General features: G+C 38.9%; 1 protein-coding gene across 2 annotated transcripts; it reads left to right on the forward strand.

The window, feature by feature from the left end:
• Positions 1-337: 337 nt before the first annotated feature.
• On the forward strand, positions 338-12348 carry LOC119481136 (E3 ubiquitin-protein ligase TRIM39). Of its 2 annotated transcripts, none has more exons than XM_037757739.1 (15): positions 338-490; positions 4619-4760; positions 5451-5775; positions 6577-6785; positions 6863-6967; positions 8096-8191; positions 8603-8836; positions 8920-9067; positions 9236-9298; positions 9467-9487; positions 9597-9661; positions 10713-10823; positions 10942-11060; positions 11916-12012; positions 12099-12348. In XM_037757739.1, exons 1-15 carry the CDS (start codon positions 474-476, stop codon positions 12249-12251), a joined length of 1905 nt encoding a protein of 634 aa, XP_037613667.1. In that variant the 5' UTR covers positions 338-473; the 3' UTR covers positions 12252-12348. The 2 variants fall into 2 exon arrangements, with proteins under 2 accessions (XP_037613667.1, XP_037613668.1); XM_037757740.1 differs by having other exon boundaries at positions 9251-9298.
• The last annotated feature ends 1694 nt before the right edge of the window (positions 12349-14042 follow it).

Genomic DNA, 14042 nt, shown 5'->3' on the forward strand with positions numbered 1-14042 from the left:
CATCATGTTGTGTTGAAGAAGACTTCAAAGTAGCGATTGAGACCGTAAACTCATGTTTACAATGTTTACTGAGGTAATAAATCAAGTGAGAAGTAGGCTCATTATATCATAGACTTCTATACAATCAGACTTCATTGCTAAAGAAAGTCTATTTGACTCTGCTTGAGGACAGAGAAAATTAAAAAAGAAAAAAAAAATTGAGGGTTGAGACTGTGGCCATTTGACCTACATCATCCTCACGACTTAACCAGTCCTGCCACATTTACCTGCCAAACAGAGCGGGTGGAGTGGGCGTGGTGTGACTTGCCTTTCCAGGCAGAGAGGAAAATCACAACCCTGTCAAACACACACACCTTTTTATATGTCGCAGCCTGAGAAGCAAACGCACTTCATAAGTGAAGGTTGTGAGTGAACGACCTGTAGAGATCAAGAAACAACAGACGGGGAGCTTTTTGGATCTATCTTAAAATCAGATGCACCGACAGGAAAGGTATCAACTTTTACGCTCTTACCTCATGTTAAATAATGCTTATCTGACGTAGCTGAAGAAAACGTTAATTTACAAGTGCAGGAACCAGTCTGATCTCTTCTACCACGTGTCATTTAATGGGTCTTAAATGTCAAAGGTCATAACATTTGCATTGTTAACTGAAGTAATGTCTTATTTTGTCCAACCAACTGTCAATTATCAGTTTAAACTTAACAGAGAAAAGCAGTTTGTGGCTGAAAATCAACAAAATTTTGATTAATCCACTGATCGTTGCAGCTTTGAATTGAAATTCCTTGTTACATTTATTTCCTAAAAACTTCCAAATCAGCATTATCCCATTGAACATTGAGTAAGGATTTTATTTTTCAACCTCTTAAACTCTGCTGGACTAATCACTTGGTCATGTTGTTTGGCTAAACGTTGGTTAAACCCATTGAATTGTATTTTAAATTAGAGCCGAGGAAACCAAAATTCCCCAAGATACTTTTTGGGGAGTTGGAAAATTGGGAAAACTTGAGAATTTCCCCCCAAAAAAGTTTGGTGAAAGGTGTTAAAAATCAAGAGTTTAAGAGGTGAAAGTGAGATAAAGTCTTGTTTTATAGCACCATTCAAAGTGAGTCTGTAACAATTGTTCAGCATACTGTATGTACATGTGAACTTAAGTCAAGCAATTTGTTCTTGAATATATGCACATCCCATCTTGGCTGTGGTTGTTGTTTTCATTTACTTGGCAATTGTATCTATTACAGTTATATACTGACGTTTAGTCATAGCAGCACGGCTCGCCTACTTTTCCTTTGTGACATCTTGGCTGCAAACCAATTTCCTTCAGAGTAATCGAGCTCAAAGCTACAAGTTGCAAGGTTGCTTTTAGAATTTAAAGGCAGGTTTGGAAGAGAAAGCACCATGTGGTTTCAACTGTCAGTAGAAACTGTTTTCTGGCCTGTAAAAAAAACGTTTGAGGCTAGTTTGTGGTCAAATCTCTCATCTCAAAACCATAAGAGATGATATAAAAACGGCTTATAACAGACTTTAATGTTTATCTAATCACATCTGAAGACTACTGCTTATGAAATTGTTCTATTTTTGTGAATATAACCTTCCCTCGGCTGTTTTTGAGCATTAATTAAATTAATTCCAGGTAGTACCATGGCAGCCAGTCGGCCGAAACAACCACAGCTGTGTCTAAAAGCGTCTACCTCCATATTACAAAAAATGTGTGAAAAAAAACATCACATTCTCACTCCCAACTCATCAAATACCGCCGCTTGGTCAGTGCCCATTGGCATCGTAAACCGACGCACTGTGTACCCCTCCTGCGTGTCAATATACGCTCATTACATGCACAGTGTCCTTTCAAAATAAACTTCCGCTTTCACGGGAAGTTAGGTTTAGGCAGCAGAACCACTTAGGGTTAGGATTAGGAAACGGTCGCAGTTGACGTTGACTTCACGTTGACTAACGAGTCACGTGACTAATGACTGACGTGACAAAATAAGTCAACGTTACTTTTAGTTTCAAACGGGACACGTACACCGGTCTCCTGGTTGAAAGTCTCGTGTTTGTTTGACCCATCCACCACATCTTCCGCCCGCCCTTAGCGGACTCTCACGCTATTAATACATTGGAGTTAGTTGAAAGCCTGGTTCGTCACCATATCATCGCTAAAGGGTACCTCCGTGCGTCGGTATCCGATGCCGAGGGGGCGCGCTCAATCTGCGATAATTTGACGAGTTGGGAGTGAGAACGGGTTGGAGAAAACTCTTGCAACTTGGGGGTTACCTTCTAGACACGCCCTTCAACCACTAAGCTTTAAGACAAGGTCCCACATGCTGACGAGTGATCGTCGCCTATCGAGGCAATATTCGACTGGAAGTTCACCAATGCGAAGATGCAAATTTGCTTCGCAACTGGAGTGCAATGCTAAATCAGTGGAATACTCTTTTAGGATGTAGTTGCACTTAGTTGGGAGTATTTATTGTAAAGAAAACAACAGCCAATAATTTGACTTCTGCTGGTCCCCTTTCCATTTTTACTTGAAATATTTCCAAACAACTACTAGTAATTAATATACATGAGATTAATCATTCATTTGTTTTAATATCTTATACAAAGTCTTTGTATCTAATAGTGTTTGTGAAGGTTCTCAGTCATCCAGGTCATGGTATTCTCATCCAAGAAGCTTCTTCAGTTCTGCCTTTCAGAATTGAAGAAGCTTCTTGGATGAGAAGTGAAACGTCTTCAAGAATCTAAACCAAATCCAGTTGCTGCTGATTTAACCCTTAATCTGAGTATCTAATAGTGTCTTTTAAATATCCAGTCTCAAAACAAATGTCTGTACTGTTGTTGTTGTTGTTGTTGTTGTTGTTGTTGTGTTAGCTCTGTGATAGACATAGACACAGTGGATGGATGCTTATGCAAATTAACTATTTAGAATAAAATGTTTCAAGTACACTAAAAAAAAAAGTCAGTGGGAACATTTTATAAAAAGTCTACGTGTGTGTTTGTATGTTTTGAATGTGATAAAGAAGGACAGAATCTGGCCCCACTTCATTCCTCAAGTCTTCCTACCATCCTAATCTGATTTGAGATGACAGAGGGGATTTCTCTGTGTGTTATGTAATGTTCGTTTATCTCTCAGAACTTCAGCTTTCGCTCCGTCAAGACCGCGTTTAATGCACTTTTCTCCCCTTTAACCATCTAAAACACACAAAATACTTACATTTAAACTTTGTTTAGATTGCGTTGCGTCGCCCAAATTACAGTAAACAATAAGCTTGTTATGTGACTGTTTCCACTCCTCTCCACAGTTTCACTTAAAGGTCAAAGAAAAGTTGAAACAGCTGTCACATCACCAAGACTGCAAACAAGACACTGACATCTGTATGTAGGCCAAACCCTTAGGTTATTTTCAGATGTGGAGCATCACGCCTGCGTACTCGCTTGGATCTGCATACATCCATAATCACAGCTCGAAATTTGTTGACACACGTGGCAGTCCTAGTCTTCGATGCCAAACACAGACTGGTATTGTTGATGGCTGAAGTTAGCTAAATTAGCATTGTCGTTTAAACTATACGTAACGTTACCTGACACATCCAGTCGAGCGTCGATGATCTGCCAATGCGAAAGCCAACTGTTTATGTCCCGAAAACAGTTTCAGGGAACTCACAAACAGCGAGGATCAACCTCTCGTCCATTGATTTGCATTGTGCATCGCGACGCGTAGAAAGAAAATTAAAGCCAATACAGCGCGTCAGATCGCTTGCGCTTTCCCACCTGCCCGCTTGCCTCTCGTTTGAAAATGAATCAGGAGGCGCGTCAATCGCTCCCCATCTGAAAAGACCTTTACCTGTGATGTGGCAAAAAGTTTAATGTTCGTAGGGTAAAGTCGAGTAAAGCTTCGTGGTAATCTGCCCATAAAATTTTCTTACGCAGAAGTGGATATTTTTCTGAATCTGTCTGGAGCCGCAAAACATGTGATCATTGTGATGAAGGTAACACAGTTTATAGTCAAAATATATAGTATATAAGTCTAATGCAGTGAGGGCCAAAGAGACAATGTACTACGGAGTATTAGGGCCACATTGAAGGAAAAAAATTGGAGATTTCCACAATAAAGTCGTAATATTACGAGGATAAAGACATAACTTTACGAGAAAAAAAGAAATTAACACGTGAAATTACTACTTTATAATATTATGACATTATTCTCATAATACAACGACTATTTTCTCTTAAACTGACTTTATTCTCGTAATATTACGACTTTTTTTCTCGTAATATGACTTTATTCTCTAAATCTCAGATTTATTTATTTTTCCTCAATGTGGCCCTAATACTCCGTCATACCATCGTACCATAGACCTACAACAATGATAAATAAAAATGAAAATGTAAACAAAGAACAGTTATTCATTTCCATTTTTAAAAACCCACAGGGAGCCACTGGAGAGGAGCTACAGAGCCGCAGGTTGCTGACCTCTGGATTAGAAGAATCATAGGAAGAGGCTTGTTAGTAATAATTACAAGCTCTTATGTCTAAACTCTTCAAAGTTTCTTTAAAGGGCAACTTGCTTTTGTTCTGACTTGTTCTGTATTGATTCATCTCTCTCTCGCTGTCCACAGGATGTCCTTCTCTGGAAGCTTCCTGTCAGACGAGCAGTTCCTGTGCTCGATCTGCCTCGATGTGTTCAACAACCCGTCGACCACGTCGTGCGGCCACAGCTTCTGCATGGCCTGCATCAACAGATACTGGGACGGATCTAAGGTGTGGGTGTATGTGGCGTGGAAGTCATTTTAGATATGTATGAAGGTCGTCTCTCTTTATCTTCCTTTCTTCTTGCTGTGCTTCCTTCCCTCCTTCTTCTTCTTTCCTTCTTCTTCCACTCCCTCAGTTTGTACCAAGACTTTCTTTGCCTCTTTCCTTCTCGACTTTCTTCTTCTTTTCGTCCTTTGTTTCTTTCTCTCTGCGACCGTAACGTGACGCCAAAGGGTCCTGACAAAGCGTCAGTATGTGACGAGTTGGGATGAGAACGTGTTGGTAATACACCGTAACACGAGCGGCACAAAGTGGGGTAGTACTGTGATGCATTGTACGTTGTTTAGAAATCAACAATTGATCCATTTATCTTCACTTTCTTCCTATACTTTTCCACATCTTTTTTTGCCTGCCCTTGCTGCCATCTTTCCTCTGAATTTATTATCTTCTTTGGTCATCTCCTCTCCTCTCCTCTCATCTCCTCTCCTCTCCTCTCCTCTCATCTCCTCTCCTCTCCTCTCCTCTCCTCTCCTCTCCTCCATCCTTCCTCTCCTCTCCATCCATCCTTCCTCTCCTCTCCTCTCCTCTCCTCTCCTCTCCTCTCCTCCATCCTTCTTCTCCTCTCCATCCATCCTTCCTCTCCTCTCCTCTCCTCTCCTCCATCCTTCCTCTCCTCTCAATCCATCCTTCCTCTCCCAGATTTACCAGTGTCCTCTGTGTAAGAAGACCTTCCCGAAGCGACCAGAGATGCCAATCAACAGGACGCTAAAAGAGATCATCGTATCCCTAGGAGGAGTAGTAGTAGTAGGAGGAGGAGGAGGACGCGGAGGAGGAGGAGGGGGTACAGACAAGAGAGGGGTACATGGAGGAGGAGGAAAAGGAGGAGGAAAAGGAGGAGGAGGAGGAGGAGGAGGAGGAGGAGGAGGCATACCAAATGATTTACTCAAAGAATTGGTGAAGAAGCTGCCTCGGTCTACGTTAAAAAAATCTTTGGCGTTACCCTATCTGACTCCAGGGTTACCAGGTGAGTTAACCTACAAGGGTTTTTAGTATCAGTCAGTCAGCGTTGCTGCCCTGACTGCATGAAAAAAGACAAACATTTTTAGTTTTATTACAAACTACGTCATTACCTGTCAAAAATATCTTCAAGATTTCTACAAATCTAAAAATATGCTGCTCAGTTTAGCTGCACATTCAGATGATTGATGACTGTCCTGTCAGTGCTATAGTATGGGTCAGTAGGGGCCTACTACATTTACTACGTTGTAAAAGTGAAACTTGAAAAGCAACACGTTCTAACATGTTGTAAAACTGAATGAAACGAAAAAATAAATCATGTTTTGGCTTAAAATAACTACATTTAAAAAGTGAAAGTGAAACTTAACGCTTGTGAACTCCATCTATACAACAGCACCCAACTTCTGCTTCTGCTCCTGTCATAATTACTACGCTCGCTAGAGGTCGCTGAGGTCATTGTTTTATTCCTTCTTTCAGTGATCATCCATGTGAATAGATGATAAAACCTACTAGTAGGTGTAGCCATACATGCAAACCCTCCAGATTTGCAAGAATGCAGGAAACTAAGTCTCTGAAGGACCCCCCAGACCCCTCACTTTTTTAAGGACTCAAGGTTGGCAAGTATGGGTGTAGCAGGCCCCTACTGACCCACACCTATGAGGCTGATAACGGCCATTTAATAACCTGATAACAGCTGATTGACCGACCAACATTGCACAAATATATATATTAAAGAAGCTCAATGAAATAAAAAGATACTCCGCTTCATTAACTTTACTCTCAATTCCTGTATCTTCTACCTCGGCAGGTGAGTCCATGCCGACGTCATCAGTCACACCTGAACTGGCTTCTTCGGTACCGGACACGAGTCCGCTCGCTGCCATGATGAACTCCTCCGAATCTACTACGCCGCCTCTCACTTCCGAGCGTCGCAAGTACCGGAGAAGGTTCACCGTGAGTGGGCATGCAAGCAGCTTGAGCCTCCCAGTCTGTGAGATCCACCACAGAGGACTAGTGGTACGGTACTTTTACCTACATTAAAAACCAAAGAATAGTCTGTGATTGAAGGTTTAACGCTCTCTGACTGATTTCAGATTTACTGTAGGACTGATCAAGAGTGTATCTGTCCTGAATGTGAGACCATAGACCATCAGGATCACGACACGGTGACTCTCGAAGCCAAGTGGATGGAAACCAAGGTGGGGAAAAACAGAATGATGTTTGTAGTGAATCACTTCTTTAGAGTCTTTGTTTTAACCGGAGAACAACTAGCTGGCTAACAACAACAACTAAGCAGCAGCTGTTACAAAGCAGGTGATGGTTGACATGTGATAGCGAGAAGTTCCTCATGTTTGGAAATCTGAGTCGAACAAAGTAAATCTAAAAAGAACACAGTCTGGACTTGTGCCTCTGGTATGTGAGGAATGATACCCTCCAAGCTGTACTTTCCGTGATTGTAATGGATGACGTGGCTGCAAAGAACGGCTGGCGGGTCACAAACTTTCTCATTTTTAACGTAACATAATATTGATTCATATTTGAGCAGCGCTGCCTAGTTTGACCGTTTGGTCGGAGTTCAGAGTGATTGACAGCCGGCTCTCATAGACAGCAGCTGGACAGCAGACCTCAGATCAGCTCTTACTGCTTGTTTTTCCTACGGTCTGTGAAATCTTGCAGATACCGTTAGGAGCACCGGAGGACACAGAAGAACATGATTTTAATCAGGTTACCTGTTTCATGCACTACTGTCACGATATAGCGACCGTTTTTAATCAGATTTGCTCCAATCTCGCCTACTTCAGCTATAATAGCGTGAGACCATGGAGAGCGACATAGCTCATAGTATATCTATACAACTTTTCGCGCTCCATTCGTCAGAGTTCGCTCGCTCGCTGTATGTTAGACATCATAGAATATAGTTCCTGTGTCTCTAACATCTAGTTAAACAAGAAGAGGTTCAGAACGCTGATTCAGGGGTTTGACGTCCTCAAATTATGACCATACTCCTACAAGAACAGCGAATAGCGCTGCATTTGTTGTTGTTGTTGGTTACACAAATAACCCTAGCTCCAAGCTCTTTAGATAAGCTTCACTGTTGCTGTTGTTGCCTACAGTTTATTATCGGCGCTTCCATTCAGAACTGCAATCAAATTAGTACGCCATACATGTCTGGTTATACTGTTCGGTTACTAAAACTCACACCAGTCACATTCCTATTTTGGTGAACCCAGCTTTTAAAACATTGTTTTCTGTGTGTGTGTGTGTGTGTGTGTGTGTGCGTGTGTGTGTGTGTGTGTGTGTGTGTGTGTGTGTGTGCGTGCGTGCAGGGCCAGCTGAGTGTGTCGCAGCAGGAGATCCAGGAGATGATCAGCCAGAGAATCAGTAAGATCGAGGAGATCAGACTGTCAGCGAATGAACTGATGGTAAAAAACAAAAACACACACACACATTCCTGTGAATACCACAGCTCAGTGGCAAAACCTGTAAATCCTCCTGTCATGCTTTTATCAGCTTTTAGTCACAAACACGTCGTCAATAACTTGTTTTTTTACTCAACTTTTGTTTTTTTCCTACCTAAACCTTTGGGTTCATTCACAATATTTTACCGTTTGTTTCATGATTATAAGGGTTTGACAAGTATATTTAAATTAGGGTCCTTATACAGACCTTATTTCAGGTTTCAAAAAAACCCACTGACTTTGAGATGAGGGACCCAGAAGTGCTAAAATGCGAACTCATTTCCGGGTTTTAGGACTCCTTCCTGCAGCACTGGATGCAGCTAATAATCTAAAAAATAAACTTGAACTGTAACAAAGGTGTCTTTAACTCCTCAGATGGCGGTGGAGCGAGAGACGGCGGGCAGCGTTTCCCTGTTTACTGAGCTGGTCACCGCCATCAAGCGCTCCCAGGCGGAGCTGATGGAGGTGATGGAGATGAGCCGGAGGGCGGCCCAGGCCCAGGCCGACGCCATGATACTACAGCTGGAGCTGGAGGTCGCAGAACTGCGGGGGAGAGAAAGCTCCCTCGCCGATCTCGCCCAATCGGAGGACTACATGCACTGTATCAAGGTTGGTAGTGACGTTTCATTTGATGATATACTGACGAACATTGTGGGGACATCCTTTTTAAGTTATGTCCACCTACTTTCCAGATGTTCCCCATCCTCTCCAGTCCTCCACCAGCCAAAGACTGGTCTGAGGTGACACTGAGCACTGACCTGGGAACAGGTCCCATCTACAGGTCGCTGGCAGATCTGGTGGAGAAGTTTGGGAAAGAGCTGAAGAATTTCGCAGAAACAGGTCGGTGAAATATAAAATACAAGGCGTGTTTCCAAAGATAACAAACAATGAAGACGATGAAGACACTAATGATCTAACAGCCTTCCCTTTAATGTTCTGCTCGACTGTAGTTACTGTCGCCTGGTGTTCAGCTCTTATCATGATACGCGTCTCGTTGTTCCTCTCCAGGTTTTCCCGCTCCAGGTTTTCCCGCCTCAGTACCGGAGCTCAGTGTGGTCCGACCACAGCCCAGTGAGTGTCCACTCCCACTCCACCTTAAATACGCTGAACCTACAGATGTACACATTACATAACCAGTGAATGATATTTACCATGCTTCATTTCTGAATACAAACCTGTGAGGTCAATGATATAAATCTATACGGTGCATTAACTACATGTTATCCTGTTTTTCTGCAGAGAGGGTGCAGGAGTATGCAGGTACAAAATATTATATGTATTATGTGCACATAAATTCAGCTAACAGACATGATATTACATATAGAATAATATGAAATACTTACGGTTTTCTTCTAACCCTTCAACACAGTGGACGTGACTCTGGACTGCAACACCGCTCATCCCAGACTGATCCTGACAGAAGACATGAAGAGTGTGAGACGCCTGTTCAATTATTATATCATAGAATAATTGATTAGCGTGCAAGTGTAAATCGTTCAGTTTTCAGTGCAGTCACAAACCCACATGGAATTTATTAACAATCTTGAAAATGTCTTTTTTTCATATTTGCATGAATCACATAGGAGATTTATGTTACAAGAAGATAGATGAATACATTTTGTAATGTTTTGTCCACTTTTTCTTTTCTTTTTTTATTAGTAAAAAAAACAAAACAGCAGTTATTTTACAACTGGTACAACAATGATAAGAATAGGAGAGAAATACCCAAGAAAAGAATAATAAAAGAAGGTGACGTTCAGAGCTTGACATGAAAACAAAAAAGGATAAAATACTAATCATAATAATTCTAGTAATAACATCTTAAATTAAAGAAAATGAAATAAAATATATATAATTTAAATATATAATAATAATAATAATAATAATAATAACTAGGCGGTAATAATAAAGAAGGAATTAAAGATAAATGAATAATAAATAAATAGATAAATAGATAAATAAATGAATAAATAAATTAATTCATGAATAAATAAATAAATAAAATATGAAAAGATAATAATACAAATAAAAATAAAAATAGTAATAGTAATAATAATACATGATAATAACAAATAACAATACTTAATAATAAATAAATATATAAATAAATAAATAAATAAATAAAACATGAAAAGATAATAATAAAAATAAAAATAAAAATAGTAATAGTAATAATAATACAAGATAATAAAAAATAACAATACTTAATAATAAATAAATATATAAATAAATAATAAATACATATATAAATAAATAATAATACAAAAATAGATAAATAAATAAATAAATAAATAAGTAAGTAGTAAGATATTTTTAACTGTCAGCTGTTGTAGTATGGAGGGACCTGGCCGGGCTTAAGAAAGGTCTATTAACGTAATGTATGTGGAGGTCTCACCTGTGGTAATTACAGTAAAGAGTACTGTCCTCCTGTACCTGTGTCGTGTCTCTGGAGTTCGGTCTTGGTGAACTGTGTGTGATTCTGCAGGTGAAGTGTGGTGATCGACACCAGCTGCTTCCAGACAATCCAGAGAGGTTTGACAGAGTCGTGTGTGTCGTTGGGAGGGAGGCCATCTCCTCTGGGAGACACTACTGGGAGGTGAGACACTCTCTCCTTTAAATATGTATTATATGACACAGAAAACTTCCCAATGTGGCTGGTATGTTGTGTACTCTCATACCTGGCCAATAAAACTGACTCTGATTCATGTGGTCAGGTGGAGGTCGGCGGGAAGACGGACTGGGATCTGGGGGTGGCCAGACAGTCCATCAACAGGAAGGGGAAGATAGAAGTTACCCCGAGCAACGGATACTGGTTCCTCAGCCTGAGAGACAAGTGAGTTTCACCATCCGTCATCAGTTAATTACCACAAATTGATCACAAAATTTGATTGGTTGCGTCTTTCAGCTCATTGTTTTCGCTTTTCTGACCCGCAACTCCACTATCATCAGCTGTTTCCAGCTCCAAAAGCCCACTGAACACTACCTATCCAACACCAAACAGCAGACAGACACAGTTAGCAGCTAACTGGTGAACATAGAGGAGCGTTTAGCAGATAAAAAGACAGATTTTTCTTTCACGGGGTGGTGGAGACCAAAAACAGAGCTAAAAGGAGAGTGAATATTGGACTTTTATTAATCATGTGGACATAAACATGACTCCAAATGAATGCTAATGTTGTTCTGTAACTGCTGGATGTGTAAATAAGCAGCTGTTACTATTGAATTAATAATAATAATAATAATAATAATAATAATAATATAAATAATAATAATAATAATAATAATAATAATATAAATAATAATAATAATAATAATAACAAAAAGAAGAAAAGAAGAAAATAAATAGAAAAATAAGAGCTTTAATAAAATAAAAATTATAATAAATTGAAATTAGAAATTCCTTAAAAAGAAATAAATAAATAAGCAATAATAATAACAGTTAGCCATGACATCTGTTGAGTTTACAGCTTGTTATACAGCTGCTGCCCCCATGTGGCCAAAACAGTCAACTAATGCATCTTTAATCTTCTCAGCATCCTATCATCTTTCATTTCCTTAACATAACATAATCCTATTTTAAAATATGGCAGTGACATTAAAGAAAAATTGTTTATATACTAAAATTCCTTCCCAATTTTCTCTCATTTAATTGTTTTTTTTTTCCTCTCTGGTGATCGACTCTCCTCAGGAACAAGTACGCCTTTCGCAGTGAACCGTCCACAGACGTCCACCTGAACCTGCGACCACAGAGGATCGGGATATATGTGGACTTTGAGAAAGGACAGGTGCATTATGGGAAAAACACTTCACATATCTTGACTTCTTTTGTCTTCAGGTTTTTGTTTTTTAAATAATTCTGTGTCCTCTACAGGTGTCTTTCTACAACGTTGATGCTAAAATCCACATCTACACGTTCAACGACACTTTCAGCGAGTGCATCTTCCCATTCTTCAGCCCGTGTACTAACAAATCTGGGAAGAACGACGGGCCGCTGGTTATCAAGCCAGTGAACATGACAGAGTGACGGAGCGACACCTCGAAGTTATCTGTTGTTTCTTCTTCTGTTTTTTGCACTTAGCTGCTCTGTAAAAAAAAAAAAAAAATCTTGGTCATATTTTTTTCATATAGATGTTCATCGTTGGCTTCTTTAACTTTCTGTTGTTTCCAGACTGTGAATAGATTATTATAATCAAGATGTGACATTTGCAATTTTGTATTTTAAATGATTTGCTGCTCATTTATTAAAATACCAATCATATTATGCTTGAGTGTGGTCTTTATCTCCAGACTGATGACCCCTGACTAAGTGACTATTTATGGATATTTCATAATATATTCATTGCGTAACAATAATAGAACAGAACAACTGATAAACTGTACAATTAACCCAAATAGTGAACGCAATAACTGCAGGAAGTTTGTGTAAGAAACTAAAGATTTTGATGTACTTTGAGCAGAATATTTACTGTGAATATTCAATTCAATTCAATTTATTTTTGTTTAGCGTCAAATCACAACAGAAGTTATCTCAAGACGCTTTATATATAGAGCAGGTCTTAGACCGTACACCATAGCACCATATTGCATCATCAATATCTAACTACTTATTTATTTATTTATTATTAAGTATTGTTATTTGTTATCATTTATTATTATTATTACTACTATTTATTATTTTTATTATTATTTTTGTTTTATTTATTTATTCATTCATTTATTCATTAATTTATCTATCTATCTATTTATTTATTTATCTTTAATTCCATCTTTATTATTACCACCTAGTTATTATTATTATTATTATTATTATCTTTTTTATTATCTTTTTTATTTAATTTAAATTTAAATTTAATCATTTTCAAATACAGTTCTGTCTGTATTATGTATTATCTTTTACATTTGTATCAATCATATATACTTAATAGGCTTCTTTTATGACACATTCAGTGTTTTCTCCTCCCTGACTCTTGGCTATTGTTCTATTTGGTTGATTTAACTGCGTACTTTTCTAATTTTTAAGTTTATATCTTGAATAACAATCCAAACTTTAAAAATAACAAGTTCGTTTAGTTTTTCTCCACAGAAATTTATGAAATGCTGAGATATAGACCGACTCTATAGTTTTTAAAAAAAGTTGTCTTACAACCCTTAAAATCAAGAAGGCCTCGCATGAAGCTTTGGCGACCCCTAGTGGGGGTCGGGACCCCCAGGTTGGGAACCATTGGACTTAACTGTTAATTGATTCATCAAAAAAATAATCGACAGATTGTGGCGGTACTGAGTTCCCCAGACTTTAGTTGTTCAGTCAGAACTGAAAAACAGTTCCCATCCACATAATAATATAAAATAAAATGCCTTCTTAATAATAATAATGAACAAATGCCTCTTCAATAATGAACAAATGCCTCTATATTAACAAACAGTTAAGGAAACTGAAATATTGGTTTGTGTTTTTCCTTTTACCCTCCTTTAAAGTTTTCCCAAATAAAATACACTAAAAGAAATGGGTATAAAGGGTTTCATTGAAAATCAACAAATGAATAGAATACAAAAATACAGCCTGCAGGCGTTAGGCTATTGTAAGGCAAGCCAGCTGTTGCACAAATAGCACCTAATCGTCCCAGTGCAGGTAACCCAATTGGTTGGCACTTAACTTGTTTCCCCAACTAGGAGAGTCAACACTCTCAACAAACAAAACACAAAGATCACAGAATCCCAAAAGGGCCCAAAACAGACCAGAGTTTCTGGTAAAGCTGATAACACATGTTGCATTGAGTGAAGGAGAGATCAGAATGACACTGGGTGTGCAGTTTCC

Source organism: Sebastes umbrosus, chromosome 22 (assembly GCF_015220745.1).
Source record: "Sebastes umbrosus isolate fSebUmb1 chromosome 22, fSebUmb1.pri, whole genome shotgun sequence".
Lineage (NCBI taxonomy): Eukaryota > Metazoa > Chordata > Actinopteri > Perciformes > Sebastidae > Sebastes > Sebastes umbrosus.

Excerpts from the sequence above, each read along its gene's own strand:
- LOC119481136 (XM_037757739.1), top strand. Across the intron at positions 5,776-6,576 it reads TCTGACTCCAGGGTTACCAG|GTGAGTCCATGCCGACGTCA; the intron begins GTGAGTTAACCT and ends CTACCTCGGCAG. Across the intron at positions 9,662-10,712 it reads TGACAGAAGACATGAAGAGT|GTGAAGTGTGGTGATCGACA; the intron begins GTGAGACGCCTG and ends GTGATTCTGCAG.